Source organism: Pipra filicauda, unplaced genomic scaffold (assembly GCF_003945595.2).
Source record: "Pipra filicauda isolate LSUMZ 115617 unplaced genomic scaffold, ASM394559v2 scaffold294_size920599_pilon, whole genome shotgun sequence".
NCBI lineage: Eukaryota > Metazoa > Chordata > Aves > Passeriformes > Pipridae > Pipra > Pipra filicauda.
In genome coordinates, this window is record NW_024104414.1 from 132,359 (window position 1) to 153,551 (window position 21,193).

At 52.6% G+C, this 21,193-nt stretch overlaps 1 protein-coding gene across 1 annotated transcript in view; it reads left to right on the plus strand.

Annotated features, from left to right (window-relative positions):
- The first annotated feature begins 10,695 nt into the window (after positions 1-10,695).
- ADAMTS10 (ADAM metallopeptidase with thrombospondin type 1 motif 10) overlaps positions 10,696-21,193 on the plus strand; it is a 55,702-nt gene continuing 45,204 nt past the window's right edge. Inside the window, exons 1-2 of the mRNA XM_027711524.2 lie at positions 10,696-10,776; positions 17,433-17,754. Coding sequence (XP_027567325.1) covers positions 17,667-17,754 — 88 coding nt within the window. The 5' untranslated portion in view covers positions 10,696-10,776; positions 17,433-17,666. The remainder of the gene's footprint in view (positions 10,777-17,432; positions 17,755-21,193) is intronic.

Sequence of the window (21,193 nt, forward strand, 5' to 3'; positions counted from 1 at the left end):
CCCTTTTTTTCAGGCAGAGTCTGAAAACCCTCTGCCTGTTTCCTGTGAGTATTTGGTCCTTTTACCTTTTCCTGTTTTCTGGGCTTTTGTGCAGGTGATGGAGGCTTTGGTTTGCCAAGGTGTACACAGCTCTGAGGTGGCTCCTTCACCCCTTCAGAGACAGGTCGAGACTGGAGTAAGACCCAGTTTTGGAGCTGGTCTGGTACAAGATGAGGGTCCTCAGTGCTGGGTTTGGGTGCTGGGCTGGGGCAATTGGCCCCAAGCACTCACATTATGTGTCCTTGTATGTCTAACACTTTATTTACTGTCCAGGAGGGACTGAAGACCCTGCATATGAAGGAAATCCAAGTTTCCCTGGGATGGGAGAGGGACTGGCAGCTCACTGTGGAAGGGAAGATGGGCTCATGCCCCTCAGTCCCTCTTTATCCACACTGAATGTGTTTGGGGCAAGTTTCAGCAGACAGAATGTCCCCGGGGTGGCACCAGGCCATGCTTGGAGCAATTAGTTTTTCCCTGGCCAGAAGCAGAACCATTCAATTAAACCCCAAATACTTTGTTTAGTTGCTCTTTTATATGTGTGCTTTGGGGGCTCAGACAATGGCTAGCATGGCCTGGGGAGGAAGGAAACCACTCTGTCCACCCAGCCAGGGAACTGGCCAAAAGTCCAGCCCAGCAGCTCCATTGCCTTTGAACTCAGTTTTGAACTGGAGAGCCAGGCCTTTCCAGTCTGAGTGCCAGTCAGGGAGAGTGCTCCGAGTGGAGCTGGGGGCTGTGATCCCCCACCATCGGACGGAACCACAGGATATTCTGGGTTGGAAGGGACCCATATAGACTCGAAGATCATTGTGGGTCCCTTCCAAGCATCTCCTCCTGTGAGCAAAGGATGTTTTCCCTTCTTTCCTCAGGGCTGTTCGGATGAACACACCTGACAGGCAGCACAAAATACTTGGAGACCAGAGGATGCTCAGGAGGTCACTCCTGGCATCTCCTGCCCAGGTGACACTCCAATGAGTGGAGTCCAGAGGGCTTCCATGAGGGTTTAAACAAGTTCATGGATGACCATGAATTGTGGCTGTTACAGCTCCTGGCTCAGGCCCAGCCCTGCACTGAGTTTACTGATAGCAGAGGATGGAGGAGGATACACCACAAAAAGTGCCACGGCTTCTTGCTTTGTCCTTCGTCCCTTTTCTGAGGTATCCATGGCCAGCATCCCATCAGGACACAGGGCTGGCCGGGCCTTTGTGGCTTTTTCCTTCTCCATCCCCATCTAATGGTCTGGTGGTTCCAGACTAGTGCTGGGTCAGCCTGGGTGGTACCCAGGGCCGTGGCCAAGAGCCCTGGCTGCCCGGGCCTGTCCCAGGGCTGGATCCTGTGGATTTGGCACTGTGTGTACCTACGAGGGTCAGGGGAGGACACGCAGTCTGGAGGGATGTCCTGCAGTCCTGGAATCCACACAACACTCCACAGGGCTGCAAACCCTCCATCCCAGAGCCCCCTGCAATCCCCTCCTGGGCACTGGGGTCTCATGTTCAGGGAGCTTGGTTTAATATATATATATATATATATATATATATATATATATATATATATATATATATATATATATATACATATAAAACATCTTTCCCTGGCAGCTTTTCACCCCCTTAACTCTTCATTTAAATCTTCTTAGATTAAAAGGTGCCTTGAGGCTGGTTTTGTGGTCTCTCTGTCCCCAGAGAGGGTCAGACAGGGGTTCCCCTGCCTAGTGCTGTTGTCCTTTCCCTGTGTGCTCCCCCAGGGCCTCTCTCTCTTCCCAGGGAAAAGCAGGGCAGCACATGGCAACCCAGAAAGGCTCATTTTTATAACATTTGCAGAACTGCCAGGTAATTCTCTCTCCACCAAGACTTACAAATGCAGCTTTCAAATCCCAAAGACGCCTTCAGAAGGAAGAAGGAAATGAGCTCCTGCCTTTTATTGTTGCTTATTGTTTTATGCGTCCTGAGAGGGCTCTGTTTTTAAACAAGGAGTATTTTATTATTTACAATGTTTATTCTTTACTTTGGAGATGGATTGTCCTCTGTCGGACACTCCACGGTGGCAGGAGAACAAGAGAATTATGGCACCATAGGAGCCAGCGGGGCGAAAATGATGTAACTTGAGAGGGAAGGGACTTGTTAAAACATTAGTGAATTCTTAAGGGCTTTTTTTTTTTAAATTTAAAGCAAATACCTACCATTTCTGTGGAGCACAGCTGCCTTTTGGGCCATTTCCTCAGACTCACTGGGTTTTTAAAAGCGTTTTGAAAGCTACGGTTAAAATGTAGGATGGGAAAAATGTTTGTTGTCTGGGGGGAAAAAACCGAACCAAAACAAATCCTGGCTGGTTTATCTGCTTTGCCTACCACTATCAGCGTGACCTCTTTGCTTTATCGCCTTTATTGGGATGTTTTATCTGCCAAGGAGCCTCCGGGGCTGCCCAGAGGTCTCTGCCTGCTCCTTCCCAGAAAGGCTGAGCTGATTAGTTTTATATTCTTTCAGGCAAGACCTGCCTTCTGCACTGATGTCAGCAGTCAGGGCGGGACTTTTCCAGCCTTGTGGGTTTGGGGATTTTTTTTTTCTTTTTTTCTTTTTTTTTTTTTGGCCTGGCAAATTCCTGAGCCATTTATTTTGTGTTCTTCTCTCTCTCTCTTTTTGTTTTTTTTTTTTGAGCAGCCCCTATACATGCTGCCTCCGAGCTGCTCTCTTATTACTGCTCACTTCCTGAAAGGAGACTTTTTAGCAAAGGCTCGAACTCCAGCTCTGCCTGGGTCTGACAGAAGAAGGTTATTGAGGAAGGCGACATAAACCCTGAGCCTGGAAACTTTCTGACACGCTGAGGGGGAGAGAGAAGCTTTTGGCTGCTGCTGGCAAAAAGAAGAGAAATAAAAAAAAAAGAAAAAAAGAGAAGCTGAAGAAATTAAAAGGGGGGAAAAAAGAAGAAAGAAGGGAAAACGCTAGAAAAGGTAAAACACTGTTTTAAAATAATTTTTCCGGAGGAGACTCTTTGAGGTTGGAGTGGGGTGGTCTGGGGTGGAGGGAAGGCGAGTGTTCTTTGAAATCAGAACCGTCTCCCTGGAGAAGGAATGAGCCCGAAGAGAGCATTGCATGCTGGAAAAACATTTATGAGAATGAAAACCATGTTCACCCTTCTCCAACATTCAGAGTTTCCATAAAAACGCAGGGTTGTGTTTCAAAGTGTCTGCAGGCAGCAGGAGTCAGGCATCTGCTCTCCTGCGCTGCCTCCCTCACCTCCCCCAGCCCCACTCAGCTCCACTCCACCTTTTTTTTATTGTATTAAGCATGTTTTCTGCTCTAAAATATCGTTCTCTTCAGCCCAGCTGCCCTGGGCAAAACTCTCAATTACAGAAAGCAACAGTTCTAATCCCCGTTGCAGAATGAAACGTTCCTTGCTGCCTTCATTCCTGAGAATAAACACATCTCGCGCTCCCTCTCCCTCTTTTCCCTGTCTCTCTCCATCTTCAGGAGCTGCAATGCCTCTCTCCCTCCCGCACGATGTGGTCAGAGGATTATAAACCGTCTGCCCTGAAAAAGTTGCAATGTCATTGACTCCCTGTGCATCCCCGGGAGTTTGGCCCCGCTGCACTGGTCATATATTTCTTTGCTTTGATTATGTTTTAAAGGGCTTTTTTAAAAAAACCACAACAAAACAAACAAAAAAAACCCCCAAAAACAACATAAGATCAATCTCTCAGAACATGTTATTTTAAACATCAAAGTAAATATTAGTGATGGTGAAATGCCAGAAGATTATCTCATTAGAGATGAAGGAGCTGGGCTATAAATAGAAAAGAGTTTATAAAATAACCTTGGTAAATATCTTCCAGAATCAACCAAGAGGGAAGTGTGGAGCAGTGCTTGGGGCAGGTACCCTCTGTGTCAAAATTTCACACAGAGGCTCATTTTTTGGGGATTTCTTTGGTCCAGATATAAACTTCAGGGGGAGTGTGTTTTCCTGTTTCAGTCCCTGCCACTTCCCGCGTTGGTGGGGATATCTCAGCCCCACCAAAGCTCTGTTCCTTGCTCAGCCCCACCAGGGATCTGTTTCTTGTTCTGCTCGTTAATACTCTTGTTAGCAGAGCTCATGTGGTGACAGCATGTGATGTAGGGCACGGTGGGCGATAGCAGGAAGAGTTTTGAAGTCTTTGTTCCTTTCTGGTCCCCCCCAGATGTGGATGGTAGAAGGGGAAATGCTTTGTGGGGTGCCCAGGTGGTTCCCCAGCCACTGGGATGTTCCCTCTGCCTTGCCGGGACTAGTCTGAAACGCCTCTGTCAGTGAGGCTTCCTCCAGTTCTTGGGAGGTTGTTCCAGTGTCACAAAGTTTCTCCATATATGGAACGTGCTGAGTGCTCCAGTTGCTCCATCCTCAGCCTCCCGTTGTTCCTGCTTCGCCCCACGGCAGCACCCTCTGCTTTCCTCCCCTCCTGAGATCCCCGAAACCTCCAGTGCTTGTTGGTGCATCTCCAGTTGCATTCCCTGAGTGGCTGCTTGTTGGGTGGAATGGGAAAGGTCTTGTCATCTCCTGTAAATCATGCTTTTCCCAGATAAGGGGGGGGGGGGGGGGGCCCGAACTGTTTCATTTGGCACAGGAAGACCCCGATAAGCCCCAGCTGAGAGGGTGAAGTGTCGCCCTGAGGGAAGTGTTACTGCTCAACATTAACAGTGTTTGCAAGTCATGTAAGAGAGGCCACAAACCTGTAACATGAGAGGTTCTGTTATCACTGATGGCTCCAGGCCACCCAGAGACTGTTGGAGAGGAGGGACTGTCCTTATCATCACGTGGAGCCCTGGGCTCCACTGCCAGGAGGAGCAGGTCCATGGAAGGCTCCTCAGCATCGGTTGCATCAGGCCCACCCAGGGGATGCAAACATTTATCTAAAGCTTATCTGAAACCCCCAACTCCAAAAACCACTTTTCTTGCCAAGTTTCCAGCAATTAGTTTGTTCCAAGCCAGAAGCACCACAGGATGTGTTTGTCACGTCCTGTCCTGCCTAGATCTCTAGTTAACACAAATTAACTTAAAACAAACAGAATTGGGACCAAATTCGTCAAGTTTTAAGAAACAATTCACTGGTGATGGGATGATGTCAGCTCAGATGTGCTGGAGATATGCAAGCCAGAAAGATCTTCACTTGACCCCGTGTTTGCAGGGCAAGTAGTGACAAACATTTCTGGGAATCTGTAAGGTGGGATCTCATGCAGAGACTGCAGAGTGAGAAACATGGACAACCACCAGCCTGGATACAGACCCATTTTCCAACACTGAAGGAGGTTTAAAGGGAGATCATGAAAGCAAGTTTTCCCATCTTGGTTACTGTGAGTGCCTTCAGTTAAGTCTGCAACAAATTCAGGACTTGGGAGTTTCTCCATGGAGAAACTCTGTCAGAATGTTTTAACTCCATCTGACTTGAGTGGAGCAAAGTCAGTGGCATGTGTGAAGTGCAGGGTCTCCATCCAGTTCCTTCATTGCTGCTGCTCTCTTACCTTCTGTATCCTCCCAGGCCTTGGGGTGTTCCATGACTGACTGTTCCAGTGTGTTTCACAGAATCATGGAATGGTTGGGTTGGAAGGGACCTTAAGGTTCATCTCATCCCACCCCCTGCCATGGGCAGGGACACCTTCCTGTATCCCAGGTTGCTCCAAGCCCCGTCCAACCTGGCCTTGGACACTTCCAGGGATGGGGCAGCCACAGCTGCTCTGGCTCTATACTTCTGTTTATCACCCCAATCCACTGTTATTGATGTTGTGTTTCCTACTCTTAAAGGGAAAATGAGTTAAAATGAATCTATTCCTGAACTCAAACACTCCTAAACGTTGAGCCCAGCTGAGCTGAACTTGCAGGTGAAATCCTGGCCTCCCACTGTGGGAGTTGTGACCTCAACAGGACCAAGACTCACTCTGAGGTGGCTTCAGTTAAAACAAAAGTGGAAAGATGAGCTCAGTCCTATCAGGGTTGGTGGCTCTTCATTCCCTGGCCATGATCAAAGGAGCTCCTCCCCATCTGGGCACAGGGAAAAGCACTTGGTGGCTTTTTGGGCTGCAGTTTCCTCGCGGGGAAGCCACATGTACTCGTGAGTCGGCATATTTTCTGCTGCACTGTGTCCTACCCCACCAAACCCAAACCAGCTGGGCCATGTGTTTCCCAGAGCAGAGAACCTGCAGGGAGGGAAAAAGGGCCCGTAAACTCTCTGCACAGCAGATCTCACAGAGTTTAAGAGACTTCAGGGAGCAGGGGCCTGGAAACGGTCTGCAGATCTGTGAGGGCTGGAGGGAGTCCACACCCGATGAGGTCTGCAAGGTTTCATCCCACAGAGTGCACCCTCTCCCTGCAGAGCTCCCCTGGCATGTGGCAATGTGTTTTGGGGTCTGTGGGTGCTCACTGTCATAGAATCATGGAATATGCTGAGTTAGAAGGGATCCACAAGGATCATCAGCCCAACTCCTGGCTCTGCACAGACACCCCAACAATCCCACCCTGTCCCTCAGAGCGTTGTCCAAACCCTCCTGGAGCTCTGGCAGCCTTGGGGCCGTGCCCACTGCCCTGGGGAGCCTGGGCAGTGCCCCAGCACCCTCTGGGGGAAGAACCTTTCCCTGGGATCCAACCTAAACACCCCTGACACAACTTCAGACTGTTTCCTCAAGTCCTGCCCTTCACAAAGGGGACCCCGGGGTGGTTTCATGGGGTTCCCATGGTCTTGCACAGACCACCTGCTTGGCCGTGTCACCAAATCACTTCTCCGTGGTTTGTCCTGCTGTGGAATAAAGCCAGTAACATTCACCTCACAGGGAGACTGAAAGGTGGGAGGCCATGGGGATGGCCAGGGCAGAGCTGAGCTGTGTGTTTGTTGTGCTCTCGCTGCCCCAGGAGGCTGGTGCTGCCTGAGGGGGAGTCTCAGCCCTGGGGAAGCACAGAGCCAAGCAGGCACAGCACATCAGGACAAGTCAACTCTCTGGCCATCTAGAGCTGCTCTCCCTGTCTCTGTGTCACCATGATGTCACTTCTCTGAGTGGTTTTGATTTCCAGGAAGGACAGTGAGGTCCAAACCGGCTTTACTGCTTTAGGGTCCCACTCCACAGCTCACAGCATTTCCTCCACTTCAGTGACCCCCTGAGACAGCCTGGGTTGGGTGATCCTGATCTAATGTCAAACTTAACCCTGTTCTGAGAGTGGGTTGGGATCAGTGACCCCCTTGAGTCCCTTCCAACCTCACTTTGATTCAGCCTGGCAGGACCAAATCAGCACAAGGGGAGCTGGAGATGGGCAGTGCTGTGGATCCCTTCCCCTGTCCAGGACTGGGCTCTTGCTGGGTGCAGAGTTAGATGATGCTAGGCCATGGTGGTGGTAGAAAGAGCTGCTGATCCCAGTGCTCACTGCAGCTCCCATGGTGCTTCTTACAGCCCCTCTGGGTAGCAGAAGCCACCTCAGATGCTCCTAGGTGATGAGAGGGGCTGTAATGGGGCTTCGTCCTGCTCTGTAGCACTTCCAGTCTGATGACCAGACATGTCTTTGTCAGAGGGTCTCAGCACAGCACTACAGATGTTGACCAGAGAAGCTGTGGCTACCCCATTCCTGGAAGTGTCCAAGGCCAGGTTGGACAGGGCCTGGAGCAGCCTGGGCTAGTGGAAGGTGTCCCTGCCCATGGCAGGAGAAAGGAGATCTTTAAGGTCCCTTCCAATCCAAACCATTCTATGATTCTTTGATTCTGTGTGTAGGGTATGGCCCTGCCCTATGCCCAGACTGATGAAGAGTCAAATTTAGGATGCAAATTTTGGTGTGTGTGGACTGGGACAGGTCTCTGTGAGCTGTAACTGTATAAAACCTGCTACTGCCTCAACTGGGACCAGCAGCACATCCCTTCCTCAGAGCAGATCCCTCCTGGGGAGGGCCGGTGGTGGTTGGGCAGGTGAGTGGAGCTGGGTTTTGGCACAGGAGGGTGTTTGTCTTTCTGCAAGCCCCGGGCTCAGCGCCGCGCATTGCTGAGTTGTGTAAGCACCGGGACTGCTGGAGGGGAGCTGCGGGAGCCAGCCCTGCCGGGATGCAGATGGCTGAGGCTGCTTCCCTGCCTGCCTTCCCTCCCGAGGTGGGAGTGCTCCTGGCCTTTCCCAGAGCCTGGGGCAGTTTCCTGGCGTTCCAAGCCCATCAGAGCTTGGAACTATGTTGCTTGCTCCGTGCTGGGGAAAGCGGTAGGAGCACGGGGAGAGCTGCTTGTGTGGAGTCCCAGGAGATGGGGGTTCTCTCCTGGCTGTGCTGAACCCCACAGAGAGAAGGAGCGGTTAAGAAGGTAGAAGGCAGCCACGGAGACGTGGAGATGTCAGATATAAAAATGGCATTTGCACATGGCATATCCACAGGTATTGGCAGAGCGTGATGGCACACAGGGGTGCGTGGGCATCAGCCACAGACGTGCCTGCAGGTAACGTGTATCCTCATGCAGATAGTGTGTACCCATGTGCACATAGTGTGTGTCCACGTGCAGGTGGTGTGTACTCGTGTGCAGATAACATATTTACATGAAGAGATAGTGTGTATCCATGTACAGTGTGTATCCACATGCAGATAATATGTATCCATGTGCAGATAAGGTGTCCACATGCACATAGCATATATCCATGTGCAGATAACATGCAGCCATGTGCACATAGTGTGTATCCATGTACAGATAGTCTGTCCATGTGCAGATAATATGCATCCATGTGCAGACCACATGAACCCACATGCAGACAGTGTGTATCCATGTGCACAGTGTGTATCCATGTGCACAGCCACACACAAACAGCTGCAGCCATGCCCTGTTTGCACGTGGATGACACATGTGTACTTCCATGCACAGTCCATGAGTGTGTTTGGTGGGGCGAGATGCACTTTCTGTTAATGACTGCTCGGTCCTCTTTGTAATTGTGCTGTTTGTGCCTGGCTGGAGCCAGCAAGGAGAGTGGTGGCAGAGGTCCAGCAAGTCTGGGTCACATGGAGCAGCTCCAAACTATTGCATAAGTCCCGTCTGAAAGTGGACCTGCTTGGTGGAGTCATCTCCTTAAAGCTAAAGAAGTCCAAGGCTGGGAGCTCTGGGCTGCTTGGTGGCCACCTTCCTTCTGCCTGGAGCTGGTTGGCTCAGCAGCTCCATCAAGGCTTACCCTCGTGCCTGACACCCTTCCCTGCGGGTGATCCCAGCTGGCACTTCTCTCCCACTTTCCTGTTGAGGACCTCCGAGCATTTTACCACACTTGGAGCAGTGCAATGACCCCAGCTTTCAGATAGGGCCAGATCCTTATGTAACACAGAGATAGGATTTCCAGAAAGCAAAGCAGGCGGTGTCAGAGCAAGGTCGGTGCTCTCAGCTCTCCACTCACAATGCCCTCACTTGGTCATGGGTTTCTTTTGCCCCTTTGCTGCCAAAATTAAAGACCCTGCTGAATTTTGGAGAGGAGCAAGGGGCTAATTCAGTCCTTTTCTCACTCAGATCACTGAATAGACTTGACTGTAAAACAATTCTCGTGTTTTAGAAAAAAAACTACTCCCACACAGTGCTGGAGGGAGCCCAAACCCCTGTGAAGTTGTTGTACAAAGGGATGGAGGGTGTGCCCGACTTGAGCACAGCAGGGCCCAGCTGGGGCGGCACAGAGAGCCTGGGAGAGGGAGCTGGTGGTCTGAAGGCAGGGAAGGTGTTCACCCAGGCTGGCACCGGGGTGCTGGCAGGGGGGTGAACACCCCGGATCAGACCCCTCACTCCTCAGGTTCAGACTGGCAGCATCAGTCTGGATTTCCCACATTGCCTGGCTGGCACCTTTGGATGGGGTTGGAGCTGATTTTAACAGTGTGAAAGCAGCATCTCTCCTTCTGGCAAGCTCTAAACTGGACCCCACAGTGGCTGGGATGGGTGTCTGCAAAAAACTGCTCTCAGGGTGAGGTGAAACAGCCCTTATGAGCAAGGTGGGCTGCAGGAGTGTTGTGGGTCCCCTCTCAACTAGCAAGGAAGGCAAAGGCAAAGCCCTTGTCCAGTGTGGGATTGGGATCCCGAGCAACGCGAGGGATGGTGAGGCGATCCGAAAGGGTTGCTGTGCAGGCAAAAGCAGTCCCGTGGCTGGAGGCTGTTGTGTTCTGCTGAACAGTGATAACTACATGTTTCTAATTCTTTGCTCGCCGTGCCCCCAGAGAGGCCACGCTTGGAGCAGCAAAGCAGATTACGGTTCAATCCTTTGTTTTCTGTTCTGCAGACCTGTGACTTTAACCCATTTCTCGCAGTTTGCAGATGCTCCCAGCATGACCTGCACGGTTAATGCTGATTTCTGTGGGTTTAACCCATAGTGCTACTCTAGAGCTGAGAACTGACTTCCCAGTGGAAGTCCCGTCGTGCTGGCAAGATGACTGCAAAAAGACTTCTGCCATCTGCAACTCAGCATGTTTTGGACTTGGCAATCCAGCCAAATATTTTGTCAGGAATACCAGGACATTCTCTTGCTGAAAGCCAGGGAGGTCTCGGGAAGCTTTGCATCCACTGCTGACCCCGTGCCGCGGGAGGAGCAGAGTGATGGGGGAGCAGGGCTGTTTATTGTGTCCTCAGGAACGTGCAAGAACCTGCCAGGAGCTGGGAGCTGGGGTGGGGACTGCACACCGTGAAACACCCACCACCTCAGGGGAGTACAGAGGGTGAGAACCCCCAGCCCTCAGCAAACATAAAACTGCATCAGCAACTGAGGGACCTGCCTTGTGCCATTCCCTGGGGTGAGCAGAGTCGAGAAGGTGAGTGGTGGAAGGGATGGAGAAATGGGGAGATGTGATTTAGGAGCAGTTTCAAGCATTGCTGGTCGGTTGAGGGAGGGGATTGTCATGCTTTGCTCTGACCTGGGGCGGCCTCACCTTGAGTTCTGGGGGCAGCTTGGGGACCACAGTGTCAGAAGGATCTAAAACTGTTGGGGAGTGTCCAAAGGAGGGACACAGGGATGGGAACAGGTCTGAGGAGCAGCTGAGGGCACTCGGCTGGTTCAGCTGGAGCAGAGGAGACTGAGGGGAGACTCCTCGGGGGCTGCAGCTCCTGCCGAGGGGAGGCGGAGGGGCAGGGACTGAGCTCTGCTCTGGGACCAGGGACAGGACCCAGGGAAGGGCTGGAGCTGTGCCAGGGGGCTTGGGATGGATCTCAGGGAAAGGTTCTTCCCCCAGAGGGTGCTGGGGCACTGCCCAGGCTCCCCAGGGCAGTGGGCACGGCCCCAAGGCTGCCAGAGCTCCAGGAGGGTTTGGACAACATTCTGAGGGACAGGGTGGGATTGCTGGGGTGTCTGTGCAGGGCAGGGGTTGGACTGGATGATCCCTGTGGGTCCCTTCAGTTCAGAATATTCTGTGATTCTATGCACAAATCTTTGATTCTGTGATTGTGGAGCACAAGTCTGATGAGGAGCAGCTGAGGGAGCTGGGGGGGCTCAGCCTGGAGAAAAGGAGGCTCGGGGGGACCTTCTTACTCTCTGCAACTCCCTGACAGGAGGGGGGAGCCAGGTGGGAGTTGGTCCCTTCTCCCAGGTAACAAGTTATGGGACAAGAAGACACAGCCTCAAGTTGCCCCAGGGGAAGTTTAGACTGGATATCAGGGAAAATTTCTTCACTGAAAGGCTGAAAATAGATTTCAGCTGAGATTTATGGCCAAAACTTGTGGGCCTTCATGAAGCAGCAACAGCAGGTGAGAAGGGAGCTGTTTTATCAGAAAACATGTCTTTAAGATCAGCATCCAGGAGCTACAGGCACTGTGAGGTTTGTTGTGTGTCTGTGGTGAGCAGCTATGGCACCAGGCAGTGGGTAAGAGCCCACTGTGCAGAGCAGGGGATGTGTGAGTAGTGGGTAATCTGAAAAGCCTGTCAGTGCTGCTGCCAAGTGCCCCTCATTGCACTGGCATGGCCCCTGAGCCCATATCCCAGTTCCCACTCCATTTTAGTTTCCATAAGGCCCATGGAACAAACCATGTGTTCACAGCTCTTCCCCTCAGTGATAAATTCTGAACTGGTAGGACAACTCCCAGGTTGGAATGGCTGGAGGAGCAGAAATCCCTGCAGTACTGTTTGTAGGAGCTGTTCATTATGGCCACATTGCTGCCCCTGTAGGGGCTGAAGTTCTGCTCAGCTCCTGGGAGGGTCAAGGGCAGCTGGGACTGAAGGTGACCACAGTGTGCGATGTGACATCACAATAACTCCAATAATCCCAGTGTGGTTATGGGGGGAGCAGTTCCCCATTTTAGAGAAGAAAAAAAATTAACCTTGAGGGCTGGTGATTTTTATTTCTTCATTAACACATTCATTAAAATAACACAGCTCAGAAATGCTGTTGGGGTGAGGTGGTGCAGCTGTGGGGTCCTGCTCCCACTGCTTTCCCACTGCTCTCACTGGGGTGTTGCTCCCACCTCCCGCTGCTTCCCAGTACTCCCAGTGCTCCCACTGGGGTGCTGCTCTCAATTATCCCACTTTTCCCACTGATTTCTCACTATTGTCACTATTCCCACCCTTCCCCCCTACTCCCACTGCTCTCTCACTGCTCCCACTGTTTCCATTACTCTCTCACCCTTCCCACTGCTCCCAGTGCTTCCACTGGGGTGCTGCTCCCACTTCTCCCATTTCTCCCACTGGGGTGCTGCTCTCTGTTCTCCCACTTCTCCCACTGCTTTCTCAGTGCTCCCCTGTTTCCATTACTCTCACAATGTTCCCACTGCTCCCAGTGCTCCCGCTGCTCCCAGTCACTGCTATATCTGGAAGATGTCACTGGAAGGGCTGAGGGGGTGCCTGGCAAGTATTTCCCCCCCAAGGGGGGAGATGGAAGCAGAAATCTGTGTCTGTATTTATTTCTCTGTCTAAAAAAAAAAGGGGGGGGAGGGGGGGAAAGGACACCTGAGCTCATAATTTGCAAAAGTTGGATGAGAAACCTGGAAGCCGCCGGGCCCTGCATCTTTAAAAGCAGTTAAATTCCTCTTCTCTGCACTAGGAGGCACCTTGAACCTTCCTCTTGGCCCCGAGCAGAGCCCATCTGCTTCCTATTACCTTCCCATAACGCTGCCTCTGGAGCCGGCCAAGGAGCCGGGCTTTCAGGGAATTCTGTCTGCAGCCCCGATGTTGAAATTAGTAACAGTTGTCATCCGCTTCGCTCTTTCTTCTCTTTTTGCTTTATCCCAGCTCGGATTTTAACCCCCCTCCCAGCCCCTTCCTTCCCGTGTGTTTTTGGGGTGGGAAGAGGAGACATCGATGGCTCCGGCGGCATCATTCCCAAAGTCCCCCATCCCGCCCGGGCCCGGCCCACGGGTTCACGCGGCGAAAGCCACCTTGGCACAGGGATCCGGGAGCGTCAGCCGCTCCCGCTGTGCCTGCCAAGGACAACGAATTCCTTGGGAAGGAGCGGATCGGAAGCGGCCCAAGCGAGGGAGGCACGAGACCGGAGAGGTCACGCCGTGCCCGGGGACCTGCCCGCGGCCCCTCCATCCCCCCGTGTCCTGCTGGGCCCTCCCGGCTGGTCTGGGCTCCTCGGCATTGTCCGGTGGCTGCAAAGTGAGGTTATGGAAAACTTGAAACGCGTGGAAGCGGCCGCAGAGTCTCCAGCTCTGTCCTCCTTGCTCCGGGTGCTTCTCCTGCGGGACACGGGCCACCGGGGTCTCGGCAGGGAAGCGCCGCTGGGAAGGGGCCACGTTTTCCCTGCTGTGTGCGGGGAGGAATCGCAGCCGGGCCCTTCCCCCAGCCCGGCTCGCAGGAATTTTGCAGTTGTAATTCCTGACTTGCGCTGCTCCTTCCCCCCAAGGTCAAGGCTGCGGGGTCTTGGCGCCCGCGGTTCCCTCCCGGCTCCTGTTCCGGGGGATGCTGAGGAGCCGGGAATGAAGGGGACGGGCAGAGGGGAGGCGAGGGCACCGGCCCGGCTCCCACAGCGCAGGGTCGCGGAGGGGCGGAGAAAGGACGGGAAACAACGACAGCCTTGAGGAAGCGGGTTCAACAGCTGGAAAACAAGGAAAGTTAGTAGTGTGAAGCCCGGGAGAAAATACACTTCAGCTGAGCAGCTCTCTGCCCGCCGACCTTGGAGCCGTGACAGGATTTAAAGGCTGGAATCTCGAGCTTTAGTAGATGCTGAAAAATGCTGACTTAGGAGAGGGGTGCAGCACGCCCGGCTTTCCTTTCGCCGTCTCCCTTTTCCAGCTCACTTCCCACAGCCCTGGGGGAGCGGGCATAGAACAGCACCCGCTGTGCCTTGCTGTGACTCTGCCCTCTGTGCCACAGCCTGGGGGTCCTGGTGGTGCCAGTTGTCCCTGAGTCAGCAGTGCCCTGGCAGCCAGGAGGGACAACCCTGTCCTGGGGGCATCAGGGAGGGGATTGTCCCGCTCTGCTCTGCCCTGGGGCGGCCTCACCTCAACATTGGGGCAGTTTGGGGGGACACAGTGAAAGGAAGATCTGAAGCCATTCGAGAGTGTCCAAAGGAGGCAACGAGGATGGGGAAGGGCCTTGATTTGAAGCCGTGGGAGGACACTGAGGGCACTTGGTGTGTTCAGCTGGACAAGAGGAGACTGAGGGGAGACCTCACTGCAGTTCCAACTGCCGGGGCAGGAGCAGAGGAAGGGCAGGGACTGAGCTCTGCTCTGGTGGGACCAGGGACAGCACCCAGGGAAGGGCTGGAGCTGTGCCAGGGCAGGGTCAGGTTGGATCTCAGGAAAAGGTTCTTCCCCCAGAGGCTGGTTGGGCACTGCCCAGGCTCCCCAGGGCAGTGGGCACAGCCCCAAGGCTGCCAGAGCTTCAGGAGCGTTTGGATGATCCTCTGGGGCATATGGTGAGACTCTTGGGGATGGACCTGTGCAGGGCTAAGGGTTGGACTGGATGATCCCTGTGGGACCCTTCCAACTCGGTATATTCTGTGATTCTGTGACACTACAGATGTTTCTGTCACCCGGATGTGTCCTCATGGACCCACAGTGCTGATCTCAGCACCCTCATGTCGTGGTGGAACAGGGCAGAATTCCTGCCCAACCCGCTTGCCTCCCCCACTTGCTTCCCTTTACCTGTCACAGGGAAACACAGCAGCCCAAGATGAGACTGAGTTTTTGCCCCATCAGGCAGTTTATTCTCATGGTGGCTCATAGGATGCACAATTTTTGAGGCCACCATTGTGTTGTGTCCAGGCTTTGCAGAAGAAAACCTGGCAAATGGCTCCAGATGTGACTGGGGAGACCAGCCCAAGACCTCACTGATGGTCTTTGACCATTTTTAACTGTAAATAAGCACCTAAGTAAGTAAATAGGCTGTTTAGAATCTCAGTATTTAAAATGTGCAACTCCAAATTGTGATTTAAAGATGAACGTTTCATCCTCCCAGTCACTCTGTCTAGTAGGGAAAAATCATTGACTTAGATTAATGGCTTTAAGCTGAAAGAAGGGAGATTTAGGTTAGATATTAAGAAGAAATTCTTCCCTGTGAGGGTGATGAGGCCCTGGCACAGGTTGCCCAGAGAAGCTGTGGCTGCCCCATCCCTGGAAGTGTCCAAGGCCAGGTTGGATCAAAGGAGCAACCTGGGCTAGTGGAAGGTGTCCCTGCCCATGGCAAGGGTTGGAACAAAATGGGCTTTAAGATCCCTCCCAACCCAAACCATTCTGGGTTTCGATGATAATTATTGGGGCAAGAACCATCTCCCAGATTTCCTCTTACACCTCACCCATGCAGTCTGTGTCCTGTGATGGGTGTTATTCCAGGCCCCCACAGCACAAATTGCATGAATTGCGTAGTAAAGGTGGGAAAACAGAAGTAGAAATAAACTTTCAGGGTTTCAGACTCCCCTGAGGACACGAGGTGATGGGGAGCATGACAGAGCCCAGGAGGAACCAGACTGTGCTCTAGCCAGTTGGTAGCCTTCGCTGTTTAAAACATACAACAGCAGAGCAAGGCAGGGTCTAATAATGCTATTCCAAGTGTTTCCTTACTGGGATGAGGACCACACACATGCCATGGCTGTTGACACCTTTGCAATGAGCACCCTCCTCCCATCTCCAGCCTCATCTTCCCAGCAGCTCAGGAGCGTCTGTCCTGCTTTTCCCAGCCATGCTCCAGCAAGTCGAGATTCAGGATATATTATTTATCTGTCATCTTTGCAAGGAGGTTTATGTTTTGCTACTGGGCTGCTCTGGAGCAGAGCATCACTGCTCAGATATTTGGGATTCTCTGGGCTCTGGTGAGGTATGTGCTGTATTCATCACATACGTCACGGGATCGCTGGATGGAAACAAAACCCACTGGCTTTACACAACTCTCCAGCATGATGTGAGTTTGTATAATTGCCTCAGACTGAGTGGGAATCATCTGCAAGCCAAAAATCTTTCACTGAAGCAATTAGCAAACCATTTTAAATAAAAAATGCAATTGGAATCTCAGGATCCATTTGTGGATGGGGCTGAGGGTGAGTTCACTGAATGCCTTCTTTGTTCTCCATCACTTTTTTATGCTTTGGCCAATACACTCTGGGAGCAAGTGCTCTTCCTTCTGTGCAGTGACAGTCATTAGGGTGTGTTTTAAATCCAGGGAAACCAGTAGAGATGATTTCTTGGTTGCTGCTGATGCTGTTCTTTCCTGCTCCCCTTTAAGAGATCAGGTAACCCAGACCAGGTCACTCTTTGATCTATGCTTCCTTGTGGGTGTTGCCACAGGACAAAGGGTTCCCACTGATTCTGATCTCCTTTCCTCAGGTATAGGGTATATTCCAGCCCTTAGTGCTGCTGTTGGAGCAGTGCTGGCAGAGCCCCTGGGTGTGCAGTGTCCCTGGAGCAGGACAACGTGGTTTTGTGCTGTGAGCTGATGTGGTTAATTATGGCTGCTTTCACTTTCCATCCTGTCCTCCTCTTTTGCACTCTTTCCATCTCACTCCTCCAAGATTGGGCTTTCCTCATTCCTGAACCCCGTGTTCTCCCTCATATCCTTCTCTCTCTTTGTGTCTCTCAGTTGCTTCCCTCATTCCTGCACCCCATGTTCTCCCTTGTGTCCTTCTCCTCCATCGTTTGTCTGTCCCATTCAAAGCTTTTATTCCTGCACCCCACGTTCTTCATGTCCTTCTCCTCTATCCTTTGTCTCTCCCTTTCTCTCTCATTCAAGGCTTTCCTCAGTCCTGCACCCCGTGTTCTCCCTCGTGTCCTTCTCCATCTTTTTTCCCTTTGTCCCTCCCCTTCAAGGCTTTCCTCATTCACCCTTCACCCCATGTTCTCCCTCACATCCTTCTTGTCCATCCTTTGTCTGTCCCATTCAAAGCTTTTATTCCTGTACCCCACGTTCTCTGTCGTGTCTTTCTCCTCCATCCTTTGTCTGTCCCATTGCAGGCTTTCCTTATCCCTGCACCCCGTGTTCTCCCTGGTGTCCTCCTCCTCCATCCTTTTTCTCTCCCACTCACTCACCCCACCCTCTCCTCCGCAGGGGCAATGCCTGAGGTCCGGATTAGCCCGTGCTGACCCCGCTGTGCTGGCCCAGGCCCCTGCAGGGACACTCCGGCCTCGCTGCCCTGGGAAGAGCACAGAGTGGTCAAGGATGCCTGCGGAGGGACCGAGCACTCCTGTCTCCACATAAGCAGTGCCTGAGGGAGAGACATGTTGGGACAGCGCCCTCCCAGCTGGCACAATTCTCCCTGCACTGAGACAAGCAGCGCTGACCATGGCAGTGGCTTGGAGGCTTCTCATGTGGACTGTCATCCTCGCTGCGGCCGTGGGCACCTTCCCTGTTTACACCTTCCAGTCACAAGGTAGGAATCGGAGTTGGGAGGGGAGCTGGGTCCACCCACTGCTGCTGGCACAAACCCTGCTGCTGCCCCGGGAAGTGCTGGGGTAACGTGCTGAGGAGTGGACGGAGATACCTCCACCCCTGCTGCACTGCTCCGGAGCTGCTCCTGCTGCATGTCCTATGTTTTCCATTGCCCTGCAAGGAAAGGATGTGTTTTTTTTCTTGGATGGGACTTTTTGCAGAATTCAGAGCAGTCAGGTCTGTGCAGGGCAAGAGCCACAACAGGCTTAGGAAAGGAAGGCGATGTGGTGACAGCAGGGAAGCTCCCCTTCCACTTGGGTGGAGCAGCGCATCCTTGGATGAGTAGAAGCTTAGGAGGGTTGTGTGTGTGCAACCAGCAGGTCCTTGGTGTGTGCAGGAATGGAGGGCAGTGCTGGAGCACCCAAACCGTCTGCCCAGCTGAACCTGGACAGGCCTGTGCTGCTGGAGGAGCAGTTTTAGTGTGGACACATGTTTCTGTAAGTGATACCGGTAGTAACTGCTCAAACCTGCTCAGGCGTGAGCACTTTGTACCCATCTTGTGTGTCTGTGTGGGATTGTTGGGGTGTCCTGTGCAAGGCCATCAGTTGGACTCCATGATCCTGATGAGTCCCTTCCAACTCAGCATATCCTGTGATTCTGTAATGGTCTTGTGTTTAAATACAGAGTCACACAATGTGTGACTGCAAGGAAAGCAGAATTTGGGTCTCTTGTACCTGGATTTGTGCTTTTGTGTCTGATTTTATTCCAGGTTAGGAGTGAATGGACTGGAAAGTGAGGTGGGCTGGTTTGTGCCAGCCTAGAGTACAAAACAGCACAGGCAGGTAGCACAGGGTAGTTAAACTACTTAGTGCTACTATTTTTATGATCATTTTTTAAGAAGTTTTAAGAACTCCCATCAGGCACCAGAGGTGAGAAGGAAGAGCTCTGAAATCAGACATTTATCAGTGCAAGGTGTTAAAACTTACTTAGGCAGCCACAATCCTGACATCTGACGTGTGCCCAGATCAATCCCAGCAGGGTGAAAGTGGGTGGCATTCCCTGGCTGGAGCCAGGTGACATTCCCTGAGCAGTGTAGGATGGAGTTACCGTGTCCATGGGTTGTCTTGTGAAGCAGAACTGGAAAGAGGGACAAAGGCAGCCAAAACCCCACACCATCCTGGGGCTGGGCACCATCTCAGTGCTGCCTGTGGAGGCAGCACAAGGAGAAACAACCAAACCCTGCTTTGCAAAGTTATACAGGCAGATTTTCTTTTAAAAAGTCACCCATTTTCTGGTCCTGTTGGCCAAAGGCTCTGGCAGTTCCTGGGGGGACTGTTCTGGGTCTGGCAGTTCACACCTCCCTCCATGTGCAGCCCCACACTCTGACAGGGATGGTGCTGCCAGATCACCCCCATCCTGACTCACAGCACCCCAGACCCTCCCTGGGCACGAGTCCCCACTGTTTGTTAATATACCTCATTCTAAACCCAAGGGCTCTCCAAAATTAGTGCATTTGTGCTTTCCTAAATGCCCTGAGCTGGCCAGGGGATGAGCCTTAGCCCATGACGTTGTTGGGAGTGTGGTGGTCCCAGGGATTGCAGTCTGTCCCCTCCCCAGTCCCTGTCCAGTCCCAAGGGTCACAGAATCACAGAATTTACCGAGTTGGAAGAGTCCCACAAGGACCATCCAATCCAACCCTTAGCCCTGCACAGGCCCATCCCCAAGAGTCTCACCATTTGCCCAAGAGGATCATTCAAACGCTCCTGAAGCTCTGGCAGCCTTGGGGCTGTGCCCACTGCCCTGGGGAGCCTGGGCAGTGCCCAACCAGCCTCTGGGGGAAGAACCTTTGCTGAGATCCAACCTGACCCTGCCCTGGCACAGCTCCAGCCCTTCCCTGGGTGCTGTCCCTGGTCCCACCAGAGCAGAGCTCAGTCCCTGCCCCTCCTCTGCCCCTGCCCAGGAATTGGAACTGCAGTGAGGTCTCCCCTCAGTCTCCTCTTGTCCAGCTGAACACACCAAGTGCCCTCAGTGTCCTCCCACGGCTTCAAATCAAGGCCCTTCCCCATCCTCGTTGCCTCCTTTGGACACTCTCCAATGGCTTCAGATCTTCCTTTCACTGTGTCCCCCCAAACTGCCCCAATGTTGAGGTGAGGCCGCCCCAGGGCAGAGCAGAGCGGGACAATCCCCTCCCTGATGCCCCCAGGACAGGGTTGTCCCTCCTGGCTGCCAGGGCACTGCTGACTCAGGGACAACTGGCACCCACCAGGACCCCCAGGGCCCTTTCCCAGCACTGCTTTCCAGCCTCTCATTCCCAGTCTGTCCATCCGAGGTTTCCCCATCCCAGAATCCAGCACTTCCCCTTGTTCTTCACATGGTTGGTCACAGGCTCATGGGCCCCTCTTGCTGTCAGAGGCCTGTTTTAGTCTCCTGCATCCAAAACAGTGTTGGTGTTACTCAACACTTCACCACACTGCTGAGACAGTCAGGACATAATCCCCACAACACCTTCTCAAGAGAGTGAAATGCTGTTATCTCCTCTGAGCAGTTGGAGAACAAAGGCCAGTGTTTTCAACAAGCCCCTGATCTCCACTGAGTGACTGTCCCCAGTCAGCAGCAGCAGGACTCATGTGCCCTGTGTGCACACGACTCCAGGTCGGGGTATTTGCTTTATGCAGGAGAAAGATTAAGGTATCATAGTCATGAGCTCTAATTATCTTTATGGGAAACAGCAGCTGGTGTTGAGGCCTCTGCAAGCCCAGGAAGTGTAACGAGGTTCCAATGTAACCGTGCAGGGAACAGCAGCTGAAATCATTGGAACAGCTTGTCCAGAGCAGCTGTGGCTGCCCCATCCCTGGAAGTGTCCAAGGCCAGGTTGGACAGGGCTTGGAGCAACCTGGGCTAGTGGAAGGTGTCCCTGCCCATGGCAGGAGGTGGGACTCGATGGACTTTAAGGTCCCTCCCAACGCAAACCATTTTATGATTCCACAATTGTGTGAATTGACCATGGATCCAGCATGTGCTCACCAGAGCTGAGTGGTTTTTGATCCAAAGGGAATTTTCTGTTAGGTCCTTAGTTTAACTACAGTGATAGATCAGACATTCCCATTTTATGGAACATTAGGTGGGGCTGATCTTACTGTTCCTGGTTACTTGTAAACCAGTGGACCCTTGAAGGACATAGTGAGGCTGCCACAGTGCTGGGGCAGCCTGAAGCCAGGGGATTCCAGAGGACTTTCCACAGCCATCCCTTGGGAATCATGTCTGGGCTGCAGCTGGGGTTCCTCTTTGGTGACAAGACCAAAGAAAACATCTGCTTCCTCTACATCCTTGAAGCAGCTCAGTCATGAGTGAGGCAATGGTGAGGACACAGGAGGGAATAAAATCCTCCCTCCTCACCTTTCCTTCTTCTTCTGTTTATTCAGCTTCCCCCTCTGCCTGCC